At 41.8% G+C, this 19,879-nt stretch overlaps 1 protein-coding gene across 2 annotated transcripts in view; it reads right to left on the bottom strand.

Annotated features, from left to right (window-relative positions):
* LOC126162333 (activating signal cointegrator 1 complex subunit 1) overlaps positions 1 to 19,879 on the bottom strand; it is an 84,886-nt gene that overhangs the window by 39,925 nt on the left and 25,082 nt on the right. For both annotated transcript variants that reach the window (XM_049918764.1, XM_049918765.1), the window contains exons 2-4: positions 17,595 to 17,685; positions 13,130 to 13,239; positions 11,608 to 11,759 (exon numbers count right to left, since the gene is read on the bottom strand). In XM_049918764.1, coding sequence (XP_049774721.1) covers positions 11,608 to 11,759; positions 13,130 to 13,239; positions 17,595 to 17,685 — 353 coding nt within the window. The remainder of the gene's footprint in view (positions 1 to 11,607; positions 11,760 to 13,129; positions 13,240 to 17,594; positions 17,686 to 19,879) is intronic.

Below are 19,879 nucleotides of genomic sequence, written 5' to 3'. Positions count from 1 at the left end.
GAAGAGGGTCGTAATGTGTAATAGGCAGACAGCTATCCAGACCATCACACAGGAATTCCAAACTGCATCAGTATCCACTGCAAGTATTATAACAATTAGGTGGGAGGTGAGAAAAATTGGATTTCATGGTCAAGCGGCTGCTCATAAGCCACATATCATTCCAGTAAATGCCAAACAACGCCTCGCTTGGTGTACAGGGTGTGAACATTGGATGATTGAACAGTGGGAAAACGTTGTGTGGAGTGACGAATCACAGTACACAATGTGGTGATCCGATGGCAGGGTGTGGGTATGGCGAATGCCAGGTGAATGTCATCTGCTAGTGTGTGTAGTGCCAACAGTAAAACTCGCAGGTGGTGGTGCTGTGGTGTGGTCGTGTTTTTCATGGGGGGAGGGGGGGGGGCGGCTTGCACCCCTTGTTGTTTTGCAAGGCACTATCACAGCACAGGCCTACATTGATGTTTTAAGCACCTTCCTGCTTTCCACTGTTGAAGAGTAATTCGAGGATGGGGACTGCACCTTTCAACATGCTCGAGCACCTGTTCATAATGCGGCCTGTGGTGGAGTGGTTACATGACAATAACATCCCTGTAATGGACTGGCCTGCACAGAGTCCTGATTTGAATCCTATAGAACACTTTTGCAATGTTTTTGAACGCCGACTTTGTGCCAGGCCTCACTCAATGCCTTTCCTCAATACAGCACACCATGAAGAATGGGCTGCCATTCCCCAAGAAACCTTCCAGCACCTGACTGAATGTATGCCTGCGAGAGTGGAAGCTGTCATCAAGGCTACGGATGGGCCAACACCATACTGAATTCCAGCATTATCGATGGGAAGTGCCACAAACTTTTAAGTCATTTTCAGCCAGATGACCAGATACTTTTGATGACATAGTGTATATACATTTATAAAAGGTAGTTCTTCTGTTATGAGTGTCAAAAACGATTCATTATACTTGATTATACATATTCTTCTCCAGTATGTAGATTTGCAAATGCAGTACTTTTATCATGAACACTCAAAAATAATTCACCATCTTGAATTACACATATCCTTTTACTATATGTAATTTTGCTACAAGCTGTACTTTTATCATGAACACATACAAGCTTTTTCAATGTACACATTTTTTAAAAGTAATTTTTCATTATCTTGCCAAGGACAGCACACAATACCATTATGGATATATGACTAATTTACAAATATACTCATTCTTTTTAATGCTGCTTTAATACTTTTTTTATCTCTATCTGCTCAAGACACTAACATCATGGGAGGTTGCCTTTCCTCTATATCTTACAAATATTGCAGTGACACAAGACCTCTTTCATATGTTACATTACCACTACTTCATCTCTCATATCTAATGGGCACTCTTTCAAACACAGTTTTCTCTTTCTCTCTGAAATCTCTATGACCAGGTTGGTATCTGGCCAATTCTCTGCCAGGACACAGATTCACTATCTTACACTTAACAAGCATTTTTCCACAGCAGTTGTCATCCACGGTTCTAAAAACCAACTGCAAATTATCTAGACAATATTTACAGTGTCGACAAATACAGAAAACCACTATCATAATTACTGCACTTGATCCCACATAACTCCACATTCATATAATGCTAAGTGAAAAGCCACTGAAAGCAGTCCTTTGCTGATACAAGATTTCATTTTCCAGCTCTTGAACTTCATGTTTTGTTCCATTTAAATCATACAATAATCTCACCACATGTTCAGTGGGTAAATTTAAAGCAAATTCTGTTACATTCCTTTTAACAAAACAGCAGTCTACATCCACATTCAGCTTTGGAACTATATCAATATTCATTATGTCGGTCTGAATAATGTGTTCTGACTGTAACAATATTTCAGCACTGTATTTTCTACACTTACCCAGAAATTTCAATTTACCTGTGACCAGAACAACTAAACCAGTGGGTTTATTACTTCTACATGACACTGTGGGGTCTTCATACTTTGGCACTACTAACAACTATTCATTACTCTATATTTGCATTCACACACTTTCATTTAATATAATACACTTTTGAGTGCAATTTGTAGGTACTGCTGTAACAGGCAACATTATTGTGGTTTCACACATAATGGTTGTATGTAGACAAAAGAACAAATATCTGCTTAAATATTCCATGGCTCGGATCAATTCTTTTACACAATAAGTGCTCATTACTTAGTTTCCCATACTATCTTTTGGCATCATCTATTGACAACATTGCCACTTCTGGGTCTATATACATAAATTACTGCTTCTTAGCATTTACTTCAGCAGGAAGTGGCCAACATTTATATCTATTAAAAACACTGCTATCTACAAAGGAAATATTTACTACACAACTTAGAATATTTCCAGGAATGATTATGTAGGAAGTATGGTATTCGGGATGGTAGTTACCTACAACAACAAATATATTTTATTGTCATACAAAGTACAAAGCATGTTGTCACAAACATTGATCAGAGCGAACTAACTGCAGATTCAGAGAGGTTAGTTGAGCTACCTCAGGGCAGTGATATTGTTCCGGCGGCTCCACGGAGTTACATCCCCACTGAGCTGGCCCCTCTTCCCTCTATAATGTGGTCCTGTGGAAGAAAGCTGTGTGTACAGGTGGGATGTCAGTGTTAATCACTGAAACGTCATAATCAGCAATGTGCGCTGGTGGATACAGTGCGCGGCCAAAGTGCGAAGTGGGAGGAGCACCGAAGGATGAGGAGAGGGAGACGGCACTGCAGTGTAGACAGTATAATGGTCTGTGACCATCGAGGCAGCAGGAGGCGTGACATCATCATTGGCTATGGAGAAGGGAGCAGCGTACCCAGTCTGATGATTAGAGACTGGTGGGTCGGCGGCAGAGGCAGTGTTATTCCCGGCATAAGTGATGGGAGTGGCTTATACAGGGACAGTGACAATGAAGGCTCCATCAGTCATGAGGTGAGATGTTAAACCCACTGTACCAATGAACAAGGGCAGGCATGTTCAATTGACCTAGAGACTACACTGGAGCCTGCCTGTCTATTTGTGAAACTGGCAGAGATGACAAAGTGAGTTACATAAAGTGACATTGATATCTTCCAGCAGAAACTACTTAGTTGTACTCTGAAGTGAATGGTGTTGGCCGTGGAGGTGCCAATGCAGGGCAGAGCATGCCACTGGGGAGTCAACTTAAGTCCATGGGGCTTCAGCAGTCTGCTTAAAGACACCATAGTGGACTTTCCCAAGATGATAATGTCAAATCTGTTGGTGTCCCGTGATATGGGCCACTGCAGGAGTGGCAGGTTAGTACAAAGCCGGCTATATGGCATCCGTGTGTAGCATAACATGGGAACAGGTGTTTAAGCCCTTGTGAATGAATATGATTGGCTTTACGTGATGGATAGTTGGTGGTACAAGGATGCTGCATACATACTCATGTAATCGCTGCGCTAGTTCTGGTTGGTCATCGTCTGGTATAGCTATACCTTGAATGACAAATTCTGCAAGGAGGCAGAGTGGCTCACCATATAAGACCTCAGCAAGTGAGGCATTCAAATCTTTTTTAAGACCAGTCCTAATTCTGAGAAGCACCCAGGACAGGGAATCGGTCCACAACTGCAAGTGGCAGATTAAAACTGCCTTGAGTCTGCAGTGCCATAATTCCACTAGGCCATTTGACTGGGGTTGGTAAACAGTCATGTGCAAACAAGGGCCCCTGTACAGTTGGCACAGTTCATTGAACATGGCAAACTCAAATTGCTGGCCTTGGTCTGTCATCAGCGATGTAGGACAGCTGAATCTGGAAATCCAGTTGCAAACAAAGGCCAGGGCAACTGTATCAGCTGAAATGTTTGGTAACGCGGTGGGCTCAGCCCAATGCATCATACAATTCATCATGGATAAGATGTAATTTGAACCCTATGACTCAGGGAGTGGCCCAACTAAATCATTGTGAACATTCATGCAGTGCAATCATGCTTGACATTGCGCCAGATGAAGCATTCCATGACTAATTTGAGTGTGGGATGTTCACTGCAATGTGCAAGATTGTGCAGTAAGTTGAACACAGTTTTATGATAGGATTATGGGACAACTGATTGTATTCTCTCACATGACATATCATACCAAACAGGCTTGGTGGTTCCTGGCAGTGTACACTGTTTTAGTTATAGCCCAGTGTCTTGTCCAATGAGTAGCTGTTGTAGGTTGGTATCTATGGCCTGTGTGTCAGTGAGTAGATCAAGCTCTAGCTGAGTAGATGTGACCACCAAGCAAGACAGGTAGTCTGTGACTATATTTTCTACACCTCGTACATGTCTGATGTCGGCGGTAAATTGCGAGACCAGGATGAGGCGGCAAAAGTACCTTGGCGTGTTGTTAACAGAAGGGTTTTTGATTGTGTCTGCAAGAGGCTGTGGTTGGTGAAAATGATTAGAGGGCATCCTTCAAGTCATCCCGGAAATAGTGGATTGCCTCATAGATGTCCAAGAGCTCTCTATATCTCTATCAAAAGTCAACTACTTCTGCTGAGTATCAGTAAACTCTCGGAAGAAGAAACACAGTGGCTGTGTTACACCACTGATCTCTTGTTGCAGTATTGTACCAACTGTATGGTCAATGGCATCTGCGGCGGTCATGATTTAAATTAACCTGAACACACAGTGGCTTTTTCCACATTAATGTTATCTTTGCAGTAACAGTTCACCATCCATACTCATTGAAGTTGTGTATCCTTGGGGAACTAGTGATACATAATTTCAATTCCCTTTGTCTTCCTGTTATAAGACATGCAATCAGTGACAGCACACCCATGCATTCCTGTCATAAAACACGTGAACTAATGAAACAAAACTTTCCCATGTGTGCACTCACAAAATCTAAGCTTCTGCAACAACAGTAGCCTCTGCGCAGCTACAACCATGTGTTTCAATGTCATGCACATAACAATGATTTTCTCACTCAGTCTGAATATTCCATTCGGGCCCCCTCTGGTGCTGCCTATCTCCTCCCTTGCAGGTGGCTTGTACTGCCGTCACCTGTGCCCTTGGGAGCAATTTCAAACTGCCACTCTGCCTAACTGTTTTTATTATCCATCTTGCATCCATTTCCTTCTGGTAAATTCTACTGTTTTCTGTTTCATTATTAGCTGTTCTTAGAAGTTTTATCCTCGAGAGGGCATCCACAACACAATATCCTTTACCTCTTTTGTATAAAGCTGGGTAGTCATATTCTTCCAACTTTAATATGAATTTCAACAATCTTGAAAACGAGTCCAAAATACTACTTAACCATGTTAGTGGTTTGCAATCCGTGCCTACCGTTAATTTTTGACCAAACAAATACGGTCAGATTTCTCTTTCTATTGTGCTATATGACTATTTCACCTTATTTAATGTCTAGATGCTTATGCGGAAGGTAAGTTGCTGCCATTTCCCCTTGACTCAACACAGCTCTTGTTGAGCTCTGACTTGAATCTGTTTTGACAAATTCTTTGTTAAAGTCTAGATCCTGTTACATCGGAGGGCTTTGTGGTTTTCTCTTTACCTGCTAGAAAGCAACTTCCTGTTCTATCACCCAGTTATATGTTACCCCTTTCTTTAGTAATTCATACAGGGGTTCAGAGGTTCCTGCAGTTGCTTATAAAACAACAATAACATTTGTGTAGTTTTGTATTAGTCTTTGGCCGAGGAAACTGTTTCCACCTACATGGGATAAGGCTTTAACCCCTCTGCTGTATGTCCCAAAAATGTAATTTCCTTACACAATAATTCACATTTATCTACACTCCTGGAAATAGAAAAAAGAACACATTGACACCGGTGTGTCAGACCCACCATACTTGCTCCGGACACTGCAAGACGGCTGTACAAGCAATGATCACACGCACGGCACAGCGGACACACCAGGAACCGCGGTGTTGGCCGTCGAATGGCGCTAGCTGCGCAGCATTTGTGCACCACCGCCGTCAGTGTCAGCCAGTTTGCCGTGGCATACGGAGCTCCATCGCAGTCTTTAACACTGGTAGCATGCCGCGACAGCGTGGACGTGAACCGTATGTGCAGTTGACGGACTTTGAGCGAGGGCGTATAGTGGGCATGCGGGAGGCCGGGTGGACGTACCACCGAATTGCTCAACACGTGGGGCGTGAGGTCTCCACAGTACATCGATGTTGTCGCCAGTGGTCGGCGGAAGGTGCACGTGCCCGTCGACCTGGGACCGGACTGCAGCGACGCACGGATGCACGCCAAGACCGTAGGATCCTACGCAGTGCCGTAGGGGACCGCACCGCCACTTCCCAGCAAATTAGGGACACTGTTGCTCCTGGGGTATCGGCGAGGACCATTCGCAACCGTCTCCATGAAACTGGGCTACGGTCCCGCACACCGTTAGGCCGTCTTCCGCTCACGCCCCAACATCGTGCAGCCCGCCTCCAGTGGTGTCGCGACAGGCGTGAATGGAGGGACGAATGGAGACGTGTCGTCTTCAGCGATGAGAGTCGCTTCTGCCTTGGTGCCAATGATGGTCGTATGCGTGTTTGGCGCCGTGCAGGTGAGCGCCACAATCAGGACTGCATACGACCGAGGCACACAGGGCCAACACCCGGCATCATGGTGTGGGGAGCGATCTCCTACACTGGCCGTACACCACTGGTGATCGTCGAGGGGACACTGAATAGTGCACGGTACATCCAAACCGTCATCGAACCCATCATTCTACCATTCCTAGACCGGCAAGGGAACTTGCTGTTCCAACAGGACAATGCACGTCCGCATGTATCCCGTGCCACCCAACGTGCTCTAGAAGGTGTAAGTCAACTACCCTGGCCAGCAAGATCTCCGGATCTGTCCCCCATTGAGCATGTTTGGGACTGGATGAAGCGTCGTCTCACGCGATCTGCACGTCCAGCACGAACGCTGGTCCAACTGAGGCGCCAGGTGGAAATGGCATGGCAAGCCGTTCCACAGGACTACATCCAGCATCTCTACGATCGTCTCCATGGGCGAATAGCAGCCTGCATTGCTGCGAAAGGTGGATATACACTGTACTAGTGCCGACATTGTGCATGCTCTGTTGCCTGTGTCTATGTGCCTGTGGTTCTGTCAGTGTGATCATGTGATGTATCTGACCCCAGGAATGTGTCAATAAAGTTTCCCCTTCCTGGGACAATGAATTCACGGTGTTCTTATTTCAATTTCCAGGAGTGTATTTGCAGTTTTACATTGTAACATAGAAGTCTCTCAAACATCTTTCCAAGTTGATTATTGTGATCTAATGAGGATAAATAGTCATTTTTCCCTCACTCCATTTGTGAGTGGAACAGAAAAGGGAATGGTTAGTGGTGATACCAATGTACCCTCTGCCATGCACCATATGGTCTCTTATGGAGTATATATTTAGATGTAGATGTATCTCCAGCTGTAGCTGTAGATTAAAGGTTGATTTAGACAAAGTCTTGTTTTATGGAGACAAGCTTTCTACAAATGAAGTGTGACAGGTACCACACTCATTCTGCCAGTCTTCTATAACCCTAATTCTTATTAACATGATCAAGTGACCACTGTAGACTGTGGAATTGTGTGTGTCATAGGAAACAGGGATTTTTGCTTTGTCGCCAAATTGAAATGACAGTACAAATCATATGATTAATGGAAAATCTCATATAGAGATGTGAAACAAATACTAACAAAGAGATAGAGGGGCTGGCCAGTACTTACCTCAGCTCAGTACAGCCGATAGATACACACAAAACAAAACCGAAAATTTATGTTCCTAGCTTTCGGAACAAATGTTCCTTCATCAGGGAGGAGAGAGGGGAAAGAAAGGGAAGAAGGGAAAGGAGATTCAGTTACTCACAACTCAGGTTATGAAGCAACAGGGAAAGGAAAATAGGGAGGGTAGCAAGGATGGAGGCATGGTTGTCAGAGGGAAGCCAAAGATATTCTACTGTAAGTAATGTGCCAGCTTCAAACCAAAGAGGATGCATACAGAAGTAAAGAGGTATATAGTATAAAGATAAACACATCTATGCAGGATGAAAAGATGCGTGAATGGCTAAGAGGAAAGGGAAAGAGGAGAAGACTGAAGAGTAAATGGGAGTGAGGTTGTTTAACGTAGGTTCAGTCCAGGGGGATGGCGGGATGAAAGGATGTGTTGGAGTGCAAGTTCCCATCTCCGCAGTTCAGAGGGACTGGTGTTGGGTGGGAGAAGCCAAATGGCACATACGGTGTAGCAGGATCCTAGGTCCCTAGAATTATGCTGGAGGGCATGCTCCGCTACTGGGTATTGGGCATCTCCTAGGCGGACAGTTCGTCTGTGTCCGTTCATGCGCTCAGCCAGTTTAGTTGTTGTCATGCCGATGTAAAAGGCTGTGCAGTGCAGGCATGTCAGTTGATAAATGACATGTGTAGTTTCAACAAACCCCCCTCATAGCCAACAAACCTAGCCTAGCCACCCTACTCAATCTCCCCATCCCAGCACATACCCCACACAGACCAAATCTCAACTATAACCACAGTCAAATGCCACATATCGCCAGTCCCAATTCAGTCCTAAACCTCTCATCCAGATCCCTCTCTCCTCCAGAGACATCTGTTCTGTCAAAAGGCTTAACCTTTAGCCCCACGCCTAAATTCAACCACACTGCCCTGGTTAAAGATCTCCTCTCATTCACCCGGAACCTCAACTGGAAATACCACTTCACTACCCAAACACAGCCCCCAAATACTAGACCCAGTGTTGAACCCTGTCTAGAACAGTTCCGACTGCCTTCTCAAAGGGATCCTCCTCCCCTCCCCCAAAACCATCCCTTGCAGACATTTCAGGAATTCCTCACATCCAGTGTTGCCTCCCAGTCCTTCTTGAAGAACATCCCAACAACCCCCAACATCACCCCAGCTGAATCCCGTGCCATTAAGGAGCTGAAAATAGACTGCTCTATTGTCATCCTCCCGGCGGATAAAGGCTCCACAACTGTCGTACTTGACCGTGTGGAGTATGTGGCAGAAGGACTGCGTCAACTCTCCGACACCTCAACCTACAAAGCTGTTACCCAGGATCCCATTCCCTCCATCCAGACTGAGCTGCAAAAAATCCTAAGAATCCAAGGTCCCTCACAAGGCCTCACAACGGCTTCCATAGAATTACTCACTCCACCTGAGCCACGTACCCCTACCTTCTACCTATTACCCAAAATCCACAAAGAGAACCATCCTGGCCGTCCCATTGTATCAGGCTTCAAAGCCCCAACCGAACGTATCTCAGCTCTGGTAGACCAGCACCTCCAACCTATCACCCGCAGACTCCCATCCTACATCAAAGACACAAACCATTTCCTAGAACGCCTCAAATCCATTCCCACTCCTCTCCCACCTGAAACCTTTCTTGTCACCATAGATGCTACATCCCTTTACACAAACATCCCACATACCCATGGTCTCTCTGCCCTTGAGCACTACCTCTCCCAACGCCCACCCGAAGATCTTCCAAAAACCTCATTCCTCATCACACTTACCAACTTCATCCTCACCCATAATTACTTCACTTTTGAAGGCCAGACCTACAAACAAATCAGGGGAACGGCCATGGGAACCAGGATGGCTCCATCCTATGCCAACATCTTCATGGGCCGCATGGAGGAGGCTTTCCTGAAGACCAAACAGCTGCTTCCCCTGGCCTGGTATAGGTTTATAGATGACATCTTTGTGGTCTGGACTCATGGTGAAGAAACACTCCTTAATTTCCTCCATAACCTCAACTCCTTTTCAAATCTGAATTTCACCTGGTCCTTCTCCAAAACCCAAGCCACCTTCCTGGATGTTGACCTTTATCTTGTTGAAGCTCACATCCACACCTCTGTCCATATCAAACCCACAAACAAACAACAGTACCTTCACTTTGATAGCTGCCATCTATTCCACATCAAACGCTCCCTTCCCTACAGCCTAGGTATTCGTGGCAAACGTATCTGCTCCAGTGACGAATCCCTCAACAATTACACCAATAACCTGACCAGTGCTTTCCTCTCCCGCAACTATCCTGCAGACCTTGTCCACAAACAGATCTCTCGAGCAATACATTCCTCCCTGTCCAACAACAATGTTCCTACCCCCAGACCACACAGAAGCATCCCCCTTGTCACCCAATATTATCCTGGCCTCGAAAACATCAACAAATTACTCCGCCAGGGATATGATTTTCTCAAGTCAACCCCTGAAATGAGATCATCCCTTGACAAAATTCTCCCCACACCACCCAGAGTTTCCTTTCGTCGGCCCCCTAACCTCCGTAACATCCTTGTTAAACCCTACAACATTCCCAGACTACCTTCTCTACCCAAAGGTTCCTACCCCTGTAACCGACCCCGCTGCAAAACCTGCCCCATGCATCCCCCCACAACCACTTACTCCAGCCCCGCTACTGGTAAAACGTACACAATTCAAGGCAGGGCCACATGTGAAACTACACATGTCATTTATCAACTGACATGCCTGCACTGCACAGCCTTTTACATCGGCATGACAACAACTAAACTGGCTGAGCGCATGAACGGACACAGACGAACTGTCCGCCTAGGAGATGCCCAATACCCAGTAGCGGAGCATGCCCTCCAGCATAATTCTAGGGACCTAGGAACCTGCTACACCGTATGTGCCATTTGGCTTCTCCCACCCAACACCAGCCCCTCTGAACTGCGGAGATGGGAACTTGCACTCCAACACATCCTTTCATCCCGCCATCCCCCTGGACTGAACCTACGTTAAACAACCTCACTCCCATTTACTCTTCAGTCTTCTCCTCTTTCCCTTTCCTCTTAGCCATTCACGCATCTTTTCATCCTGCATAGATGTGTTTATCTTTATACTATATACCTCTTTACTTCTGTATGCATCCTCTTTGGTTTGAAGCTGGCACAGTACTTACAGTAGAATATCTTTGGCTTCCCTCTGACAACCATGCCTCCATCCTTGCTACCCTCCCTATTTTCCTTTCCCTGTTGCTTCATAACCTGGGTTGTGAGTAACTGAATCTCCTTTCCCTTCTTCCCTTTCTTTCCCCTCTCTCCTCCCTGATGAAGGAACATTTGTTCCGAAAGCTAGGAACATAAATTTTCGGTTTTGTTTTGTGTGTATCTATCGGCTGTACTGAGCTGAGGTAAGTACTGGCCAGCCCCTCTATCTCTTTGTTAGTACAAATCATATGTAATACAAGATGCCCTCAGCAGTTGAGCCAAGGTCCCTGTTCCCTGCAACAGCTTTGTTGTTCCACACAGTGGTCACTCAAACATGCCCACAACTTATAGTTATAAAAAACTGGAGATATTGAACAGTCCTTGATCCCTATGTTTGCCAACCACAGGCACACTCAGGATTGGTCAAGTTCCTCAAGGTGCTTGCCACTTGACATGACCTGGAACTATATGTGGTTTACTGAATGTCAGGGATACAACAAGTATTATCATCAATGTACTTTAACAGTCTCCTCTCTGGTAGCAAGGGACAGACCAAACTCAAGAGCAACACAAGTTTCACAAGATACAGCAAAGGTTTTTATGTAACTTAATATCATATAGTGTTTTATGATTAGTATTGGTAAATGATGTATTAGCAGCTTACCCTAAACTTGGTAAAGCCTTCTATAATTGAATTCCCTGTAATTGGAATGGAAATGAAATGTGTAAATGGCTGCTTCTGTCGTGCTGACATAACAATAAGGTTAATTCTTCTCCTGGCTGCTGCAACGCCTTTTTTGTCACTTCCTGTTATCACTGAAATGAAAAACAATGAGAAACAGAGTTTGAAATGTAGCAAATTATTACTGATATATGTACTAAACTCCCTAAAACCCAAATGGTCAGCGGAGACTCTGTTTTGCAGTTCAGAATTTTGCAAGAAAACTGGTACCAAGAATCAGACATAAACTGACAGCACTGAACACAAACAGGATTTTCCGAGTTAATTATAACCAAGAAGCACTGAATTTATGAAATGAAATAATAAACAAACAACAATTATTTGATTTTTTTATTATGGGAGAATTCATGTGATGCAAGTTCCAGGTTACAGAGAGGGCCTCAATAACTTTGCAGCATGTTGTACCTAACACCCTTAACTTAAGGGTTAATGAGCTGGATCTTTATCATGAAAGAAAAAAACCAACTGATAGATACTGAACTTCAACACTTGTTTCTTTGTAAAAATATGACAGACAGTTACTGTCTCTTACCAGTGACTGTCTTTTTGAGCTCCCCTTTCAAGCCTATACAACGAATAAAAGTTAGCACTCTCTTCGTGGGAAACAGGGATTTGCTGGCTACAACAGGACAGCCTCATATCAAAATACCAGCCTCCTGCTTTTCTGCTTTAATGGAATAAGTAATAAGGCCATGGTTCACATTTATAAGAATGCATGAAATATGAATGTTTTACCACAGCAAAAAACTATATTATGAAATCACTCCCACTTCTCTTTGGCACCATTTAATCAACACCTACAGCAGTAACGATATGAAGATTTTGAACTCTTGGTTCAGTCGAATCATACAATGCACTGAGTTGTGAGTTAATCACATAATATTTCTCAATGGAAAACCTTCATAGTAGTATCGCACTACTTGTACACTGCTTGTACATTCTCTTGTATCCTTTAAGTTCCACTTACTTCATTTCCCCTGCATTATGAAATTTCTTCTCACTTAATTTTCCCATTTCATCTCTCTTTTCTCTCCCTCTGATGTGTCTGTTTCTTTTTATGAATCATGTAGAACATCTCTGTCTTGGGCACTAATCCTGTTCACACAGCCACAGTCTTATACTCTTAAATATGCTAGCTCTGTTCATTGCATTCCAACATACTACTCCCTCATTAATTCACAGATGTTTTGTTATTTGTGTAAAGTACATCTAGCCCAGTGTGTGGAAGAATGAATGGTACATCACCAAAATTACTCTGATAACATTCTTCATTCTAATATCTAACAACAGTTACAACACACCAATTATTATTACATCACAGAGGTATTCTGATGCAGAACATAACATTTTCTTTATTTTGATAACTTCCTACAATCAGCCATGTCTCTGGTGAGGAGTCTGCTGAACAAGATAAGAATAAGTTTTGAAAAGAAGCTTTCCTTACCAATATCACCATCCATTCCTTGTTTTGGCACCCATATGTTTGTTTTTGTTTCAGTCTCGAGACGTTTTCTAGTAGCTCCTTTGGAGCCAATGACATAGGGAAAGTACACCCTAAAACATAAAATAAGCACAATAATAAACAAAATGAAAAATAAATATTGTTACACAAAATTTTAACACTGTGCACACAGTTGACTGACAGCCACAGTAATTAATAAGACAATTTGTTCCTTAGAAAGTGAAAATTTATGTGCTGCAGCAGCACATTAATTCAAGTGGCCAATCCAATATAATTAACTAGATGAAAATGGTAATGTCACAATGGCACTGTCACAATGTTTCATCATAATAATACAATGTGATGTAGCACACTCAACATGGAATGGAGGGTGAAAGGAAATTTTACGTAACTACATACACAATTTTAATGTTACATAATTAATAACAATGCCCTCAAGGATGTAATTCATTTGCAACTACTGAAAATAATGAGAAAAAATTGTGAATTGTAAAATTAACATTGATACATTGAGCTATACATGGTTGGTTGCTTGAAACATGGCAACTAACTGTTTAAACAGCTACTGAGAAACTCTGAACAAATATACAGTTTTACTGATGATGGTCAAAATTAAAATCCTCCCATGACTGATGCCATGCACCAGTCAGGCCCACAGCAATTGCCTGTTCACAACTCCAGAGTGATGAGTTATGTATTTTGCTTTTTGTGTGTTCCTAGTAGGATATTTCTTAAATTTCATGCATGATTTTTCTTTTTTTCAGTTTAATAGTTTTCATCTGTAACTGTAAATTCAGGTGATCTGTGGTGCAGTGATTCAAAGAAAGTCTATGACCAGTAGCACGTAAATATCTATATAATACAATACTAGTTGGAAGCAATTTTAACCTACCGAGTATAGACTGGAATGTCTATGGATTCATTGCAGGAGGTATAGATAGTCTAACAAAGTACTTTTAAACACTATTCAGAAAACTGTCTTGAGTAGCTAGTTTAGGAGCCCATGCGCAATGGAAGTATCTTATATCTTGTAGCTAGCAACAGACCAGATGTTATAGACGGCATCAGTATAGATATGGAAATTAGTAATCATGATGTCATCACAGTGACTATGATTACAAAAGTTAATAATCAGTCAAGAAGGCTCAGAGACCGTTTCTGGTAGGGAGAGCAAATAAGCAGTTGTTACCATCTCATCCATCTCATTTAGATTGAACTGACATCATTTACTTTTACTAACGTAGATATAGAAGAATTATGGGCAAAGTTTAAACATATTGTAGTTGTGGTCTGGAAATCTAAGTGCCTAGTAAAAGGATTAAGGACAGAAAAGAACCACCATGGTTTAACAATGAAATTCAGAAAATGTGGCAAAGATTAGCAGAGATTTGTGCATCTTTGAAAACTACAACTACAACTACTGCCACCAACATACCTTAGCAAAAGATCTTGCTGAGACCCTGAGAAAACCCTGGACCTTCGTAAAATCACTAATCAGGTCTAAGTCTTCCATCCAGTCACCCATTGAGCAGTCAGGTGTGGCAGTTAAATTTCGTGTTTAAGGAATCATTCATGCAGAAGAATTGTACAAACGTACCCATCATTTGACTGTCAAACAGACTCCCATATGGACGACATAGTAATAGACATCCCTGGCATAGAGAAACAACTTAAAGAGTTAAAAACAAATAAGTTTCCAGGTCTGCATGAAATCCCAACTCAGTATTACAAAGAGTACTCTTCAGCATTGCTACCTTACTTATCTTGGATTTATTGTGAATCCCTCGTACATATAAGAAAGGTAAAACAACATACCCGCAAAATTCCAGATAAATATCCTTAATATAGATTTACTGCAGAACTACTTATGCATATTCTCAGATCAAATATAATAAACTTCCTTGAGACTGAGAATCTTATGTTCACAAACAAGCATGATTTTAGTAAGCATTGCTTGTGCGAAACTCAGCACGCACTTTCCTTACATAATAGACTGTGAACGATGAAAGAAGGGCAACAGCAAGATTCTGTATTTCTAGATTTCTGAAAAGCATCTGACACGGTGACCTACTGCAGATTTTTAACACAAGTAAAAGCGTATTGAATTTGTTCCCAGATATATGAGTGGCTCAAAGAGTTCTTAAGTAATAGAACCCAAAATGTTTTACTTGATGGAAACAAGGCTATTGTCAGAAGTGCCCCAAGGAAGTGTGATAGATCTGCTATTATTTTCTGTATACATAAATGATCTGGCAGACAGGGTAGGCAGCAGTCTATGGTTGTTTGCCGATGATGCTGTGGTGTATGGGAAGGTGATGAAGTTGAGTGACTTTAACAGGATACAGGATGACTTAGACAAAATTTCTAGTTGGTGTGATGAATGGCAGCTAGCTCTAAATGTGAAACAATGTAAGTTAATGTAGATGAGTAGGAAAAGCAATCCCATAATCTTCAGATACAGCATGAGTAATGTCCTGCCTGAAACAGTCACGTTGCTAAAGTATCTGGGCATAACACTGCAAAGCGATTTGAAATGGAACGAGCGTGTGAGGTTTGTGGTAGGGAAGACAAATGATTGACTTTGATTTATTGGGAAAATTTTGGGAAAGTGTGGTTTATCTATGAAGGAAAGATGGAAACCACATATAGGATGCTGGTGTTACCTATTCTTGAGTACTGTTTGAGTGTTTGGGATTATAGGAAGACATCAAAGCAATTGAAAGGTGAGCTGCTACATTTATTACCGGTAGCTTCCAACAACAGGCAAGTGTTACGGGGATACTTCGGAAATTCAAATGAGAATCACTGCAGAGAAGGTGACTTTCTTTTCAAGGAACATTTTGAGAACCGGCATTTGAAGCTGACCGCCGCCAACATGCATTTCAAATAAGGATCACGAAAATAAAGATACAAGAAATTAAGGCTCATATGGAGGCACAGAGTCAGTCATTCTCCCCTCACTCTATTTACTAGTGGAACCGGAAAGAAAATGACTAGTAGTACCCTCTGCCATGCCTTGTGGAGTATGTGCAGATGTAGATCACCTTGGAACATCTGCACCTGAAATGTTCCAAATAAGACTGAAACAGTAATTTACTTAAACTTAATGCTGAATTAGGGGAACAAGAGGAACATGAGAATCCACAGCCTGTTTCAGAGGTACATTTAGAAGTTTTTTGGTAGAAATTGCATAATGTTCTTCATGCAGAGTTAGTTTCTTTTCAATAAAATTATAGACACACTTGTCTGCATTCTGAGCACTATCTGTGAGGCAGTCTGTACCATGAACGAACATGGTGTGCAGAAGGTATTATGTAACTATTGTTTTAGAAAAGAACGTGTTACAGCAATGAGAAAAACTATATACAATTTCCACAAGAAATGTATGCCATGCCTGAATACAGGCTTCAGCTCAATCCAATTACAGCTAAATAAATTATTTGTTCAGTGAGATTGTGAGTTGTTACAGGATTTGTCAATATTGTAATTCCAAACAGTCAAGGAGATCTCATGCCATACTACATTAAATATTGTAAAAATATTAACTGCAAAGAAAACTTTTCATTGCTGGAAATCTACCACTTTCAGTAAACTCATGTGCCATCAACGGTAAAGTAGGAGGAAGGAATATTAAGATTAATGCCCCAAAGATGACGTGGTCATCAGAGAGCACAAGTATGGGTTAGGGAAAGAAGCTGGCCATGTCCTCTTCATAGGAAACCATCATGGCATTTGGCTTCAGCAATTTAGGGAAAACATGTAAAAATTAAATCTAGATGGCAGATTGGGACTTTGAATGGCTGTGCTCTTAAATGCAAGTTGAGCGTCTACATCACCACTGTGCCAATGGACCAATGGAAGTTCCCCTCCCCCCCCCCCCCCCCCCAATCTTTAGTTTCTCTTCTGTTTTTATACTCCTCCAACTGAACAGGCTTCTGCCCTTAAATGTGAAAATCAGTTCAGTGATCAGCTCCAATAAACGGGTCTTATGACACAGAAATTATAAGTATAGAAAGTACAGCTAATACATATTTCTGTCTCCATGTGGCAGGATAGTCATTTACCTCTCTTACACAAATAAATATTGTAAAAATAAATAAATAAATAACCAGGAGTAAATGTAACCATCAGAAGGTCAAACACTAATCAATACACAACAAATAAAATATCTTTACAAGATTTTCTCATTCTCTTCCATTGTTGAAAGCAATTTATTTTTAAATCCACAACAGCTGCCTTAGTGTTAATTTCTTACTAATTATGTCAGTTAATTTATTTACAAACCTTATTGGACAGACACCGAATGACTGAGCATGGTATAGTTGACATTACTTGCACAAATAGTGTAATACCTAATAGCAAGCATAGTTAAAATAATTGATAACACATACACCCACAACTTTATGTCTTAATATTAAGATTAAATAATTAAAAATTTTATTTTTACCTTGGTACTCGGAATGATGTCCTAAACCTGCCACCATCTGTTGTTTCAATTTCAAATTCATCGCATGGATCATCAACTGTACATTCAGAATCTGTAAACAACAAACACATTACTTTGCTTGAATACAGTATATATTTTTGAGAAGAGGAAATACAACTTGGGGAAGTTGTACTTGAGACATATATGAAAAAGAGTGGAAGAAATAGAATTAAGGGATTTGTAGTAGGATAGTTCTGATATAATGTGAATACCTTAAAAGTACAGGAGACTACTCAGCAAAAAAGCAGAAGTGTTGAGTTGTTGACAGGACACACAAAAATGAATGAAAGAAAGGAAACACACACACACACACACACACACACACACACACACACACACGTGACCATGCACATGTTGGCGTGTCCTTACATAGTGCTCGTTGCACACAAACTCATCGTCCAGTTGCCACTATGTAGGAGTACAGGCGAGCACATGTTCTTACATGCATGAGCGCTTTTGTGTGTGTGTGTGTGTGTGTGTGTGTGTGTGTGTTTGTGTGTGCACAGGGTTTACTCTGTGAGCTATCATGTTTTCTTTCTCTTTTTGTGTTTCCCTGCCAATGACTCATCGCTTCTGTTTTTGATGAGTGGTCCCTTTCACTCCTAAATAGAATGCATAATAGTAACATAACAGTTATAAAAGGATTTAGGAAACAAAGGCCATCAACCATCTTACACAGGAGGCTACAATTATTATTAACAGAAGATAATGATTCTTTCAAATTAGCTAGTACTTATAAACAAATGGGAAACAGGAAAGAGTAAAAACCCATATCCGTAGCTGAGGCTGCTAAAGCACGCACGAATGCACTGTCAGTATTTGGTCGGCTAGGGGAGGAGAGGTGGTGGTGAAAAGTTCCTAATCACCAGTATCTGCATCAGTGTCTTGCATTATATCTCCATCTACAGCTATACTCTGCAAACCACCGCAAAGTGTGTGACAGAAGGTATGTCCTGTAGTATCAGTTACTAGGATTTCTTTCTGTTCCATTCACGTATGGAGTGCAGGAAGAATGATTGTTTGAATGCCTCTGTGAGTGCATTAATTATTCTAATCTCAATATCACGATCCCTATGTGAGTGATATGTGGGAGTTTTAGTATATTCTTAGAGTAATCATTTAAAGCTGGTTCTTGATACTTTGTTAATAGACTTCCTCAGGATAATTCACATCTATCTTCAAGAGTCTTCCAGTTCAGTTCCTTCAGTATCTCTGTGACACTCTTCCACAGATTAAACAAACCTGTGACCATTCATGCTGTCCTTCTCCGTATACCTTCAGTATCCCCTGTTAGTCCTATCTGGTATGGGTCGCACACACTTGAGCAATATTGTAGAATCTGTCAAATGAGTGATTTGTAAGCAATCTCCTTTGTAGATTGATTGCACTTCCCCAGTATTCTACCAATAAATCGGTCTACCACCTGCTTTACCCAAAACTGAACCTATGTGATCATTCCATTTAACATCCCTACGTGTTACACCTACACCCAGGTGTTTGTAAGAGTCGGCTGATTCCAACAGTGACTCACTGATATTATATGCGTAGGATACTATGTTTTTTCATTTTGTAAAGTACACAATTTTACATTTTTGAAGATTTAAAGCAATCTGTCAATCTTTGCATCACTTTGATATCTTATCAAGATCTGACTGAATATTTATGCTGATTCTTTCAGATAATAATTCATTATAGACAACTGTATCATTTGCAAAATGCCTGGTTTCACTATTAATATTGTCTGCAAGGTCATTAATATACAACAAGAACAGCAAAGGTCCCAACACACTTCCCTGGGGCACACCTGAAGTTACTTCTACATCTGACAATGACTATCCACCCAAGGTGACATGCTGTGTCCTCCCTGCTAAAAAGTCCTTGATACCTTCCCACATTATCGTACTTTTGACAATAGGTATAGGTGATGTACTATGTCAAATGCTTTCCTCAAATCAAGAACTAGTGCATCTACTTGGTTGCCTTGATCCAAAGCTTTCAGTATGTCATGTGAGAAAAGTGCAAGTTGGGTTTCACATCGTCAATGCTTCCGAAATCCATGCAGATTGGTATTGAGGAGACCAATCTGTTCAAGCTACTTCATTATGTTTGTACTCAAAATTAAATTAAAATCCAAATTCTGCAGTGCTTCATGAACTGAAGGCATGTGACACTGGTGAGATAAACTGTCTCTCGGATGGTGACATTAAGCTCACTGGTGATCTTGGTGTTATTCAAGAGGAGTAAGC

This window comes from Schistocerca cancellata, chromosome 2, assembly GCF_023864275.1.
Source record: "Schistocerca cancellata isolate TAMUIC-IGC-003103 chromosome 2, iqSchCanc2.1, whole genome shotgun sequence".
In the NCBI taxonomy this organism is placed as follows: Eukaryota; Metazoa; Arthropoda; class Insecta; order Orthoptera; family Acrididae; genus Schistocerca; species Schistocerca cancellata.
The sequence above is the reverse complement of the archived record's forward strand: the minus strand, read 5'-3'. Positions and strand labels throughout refer to the sequence as shown.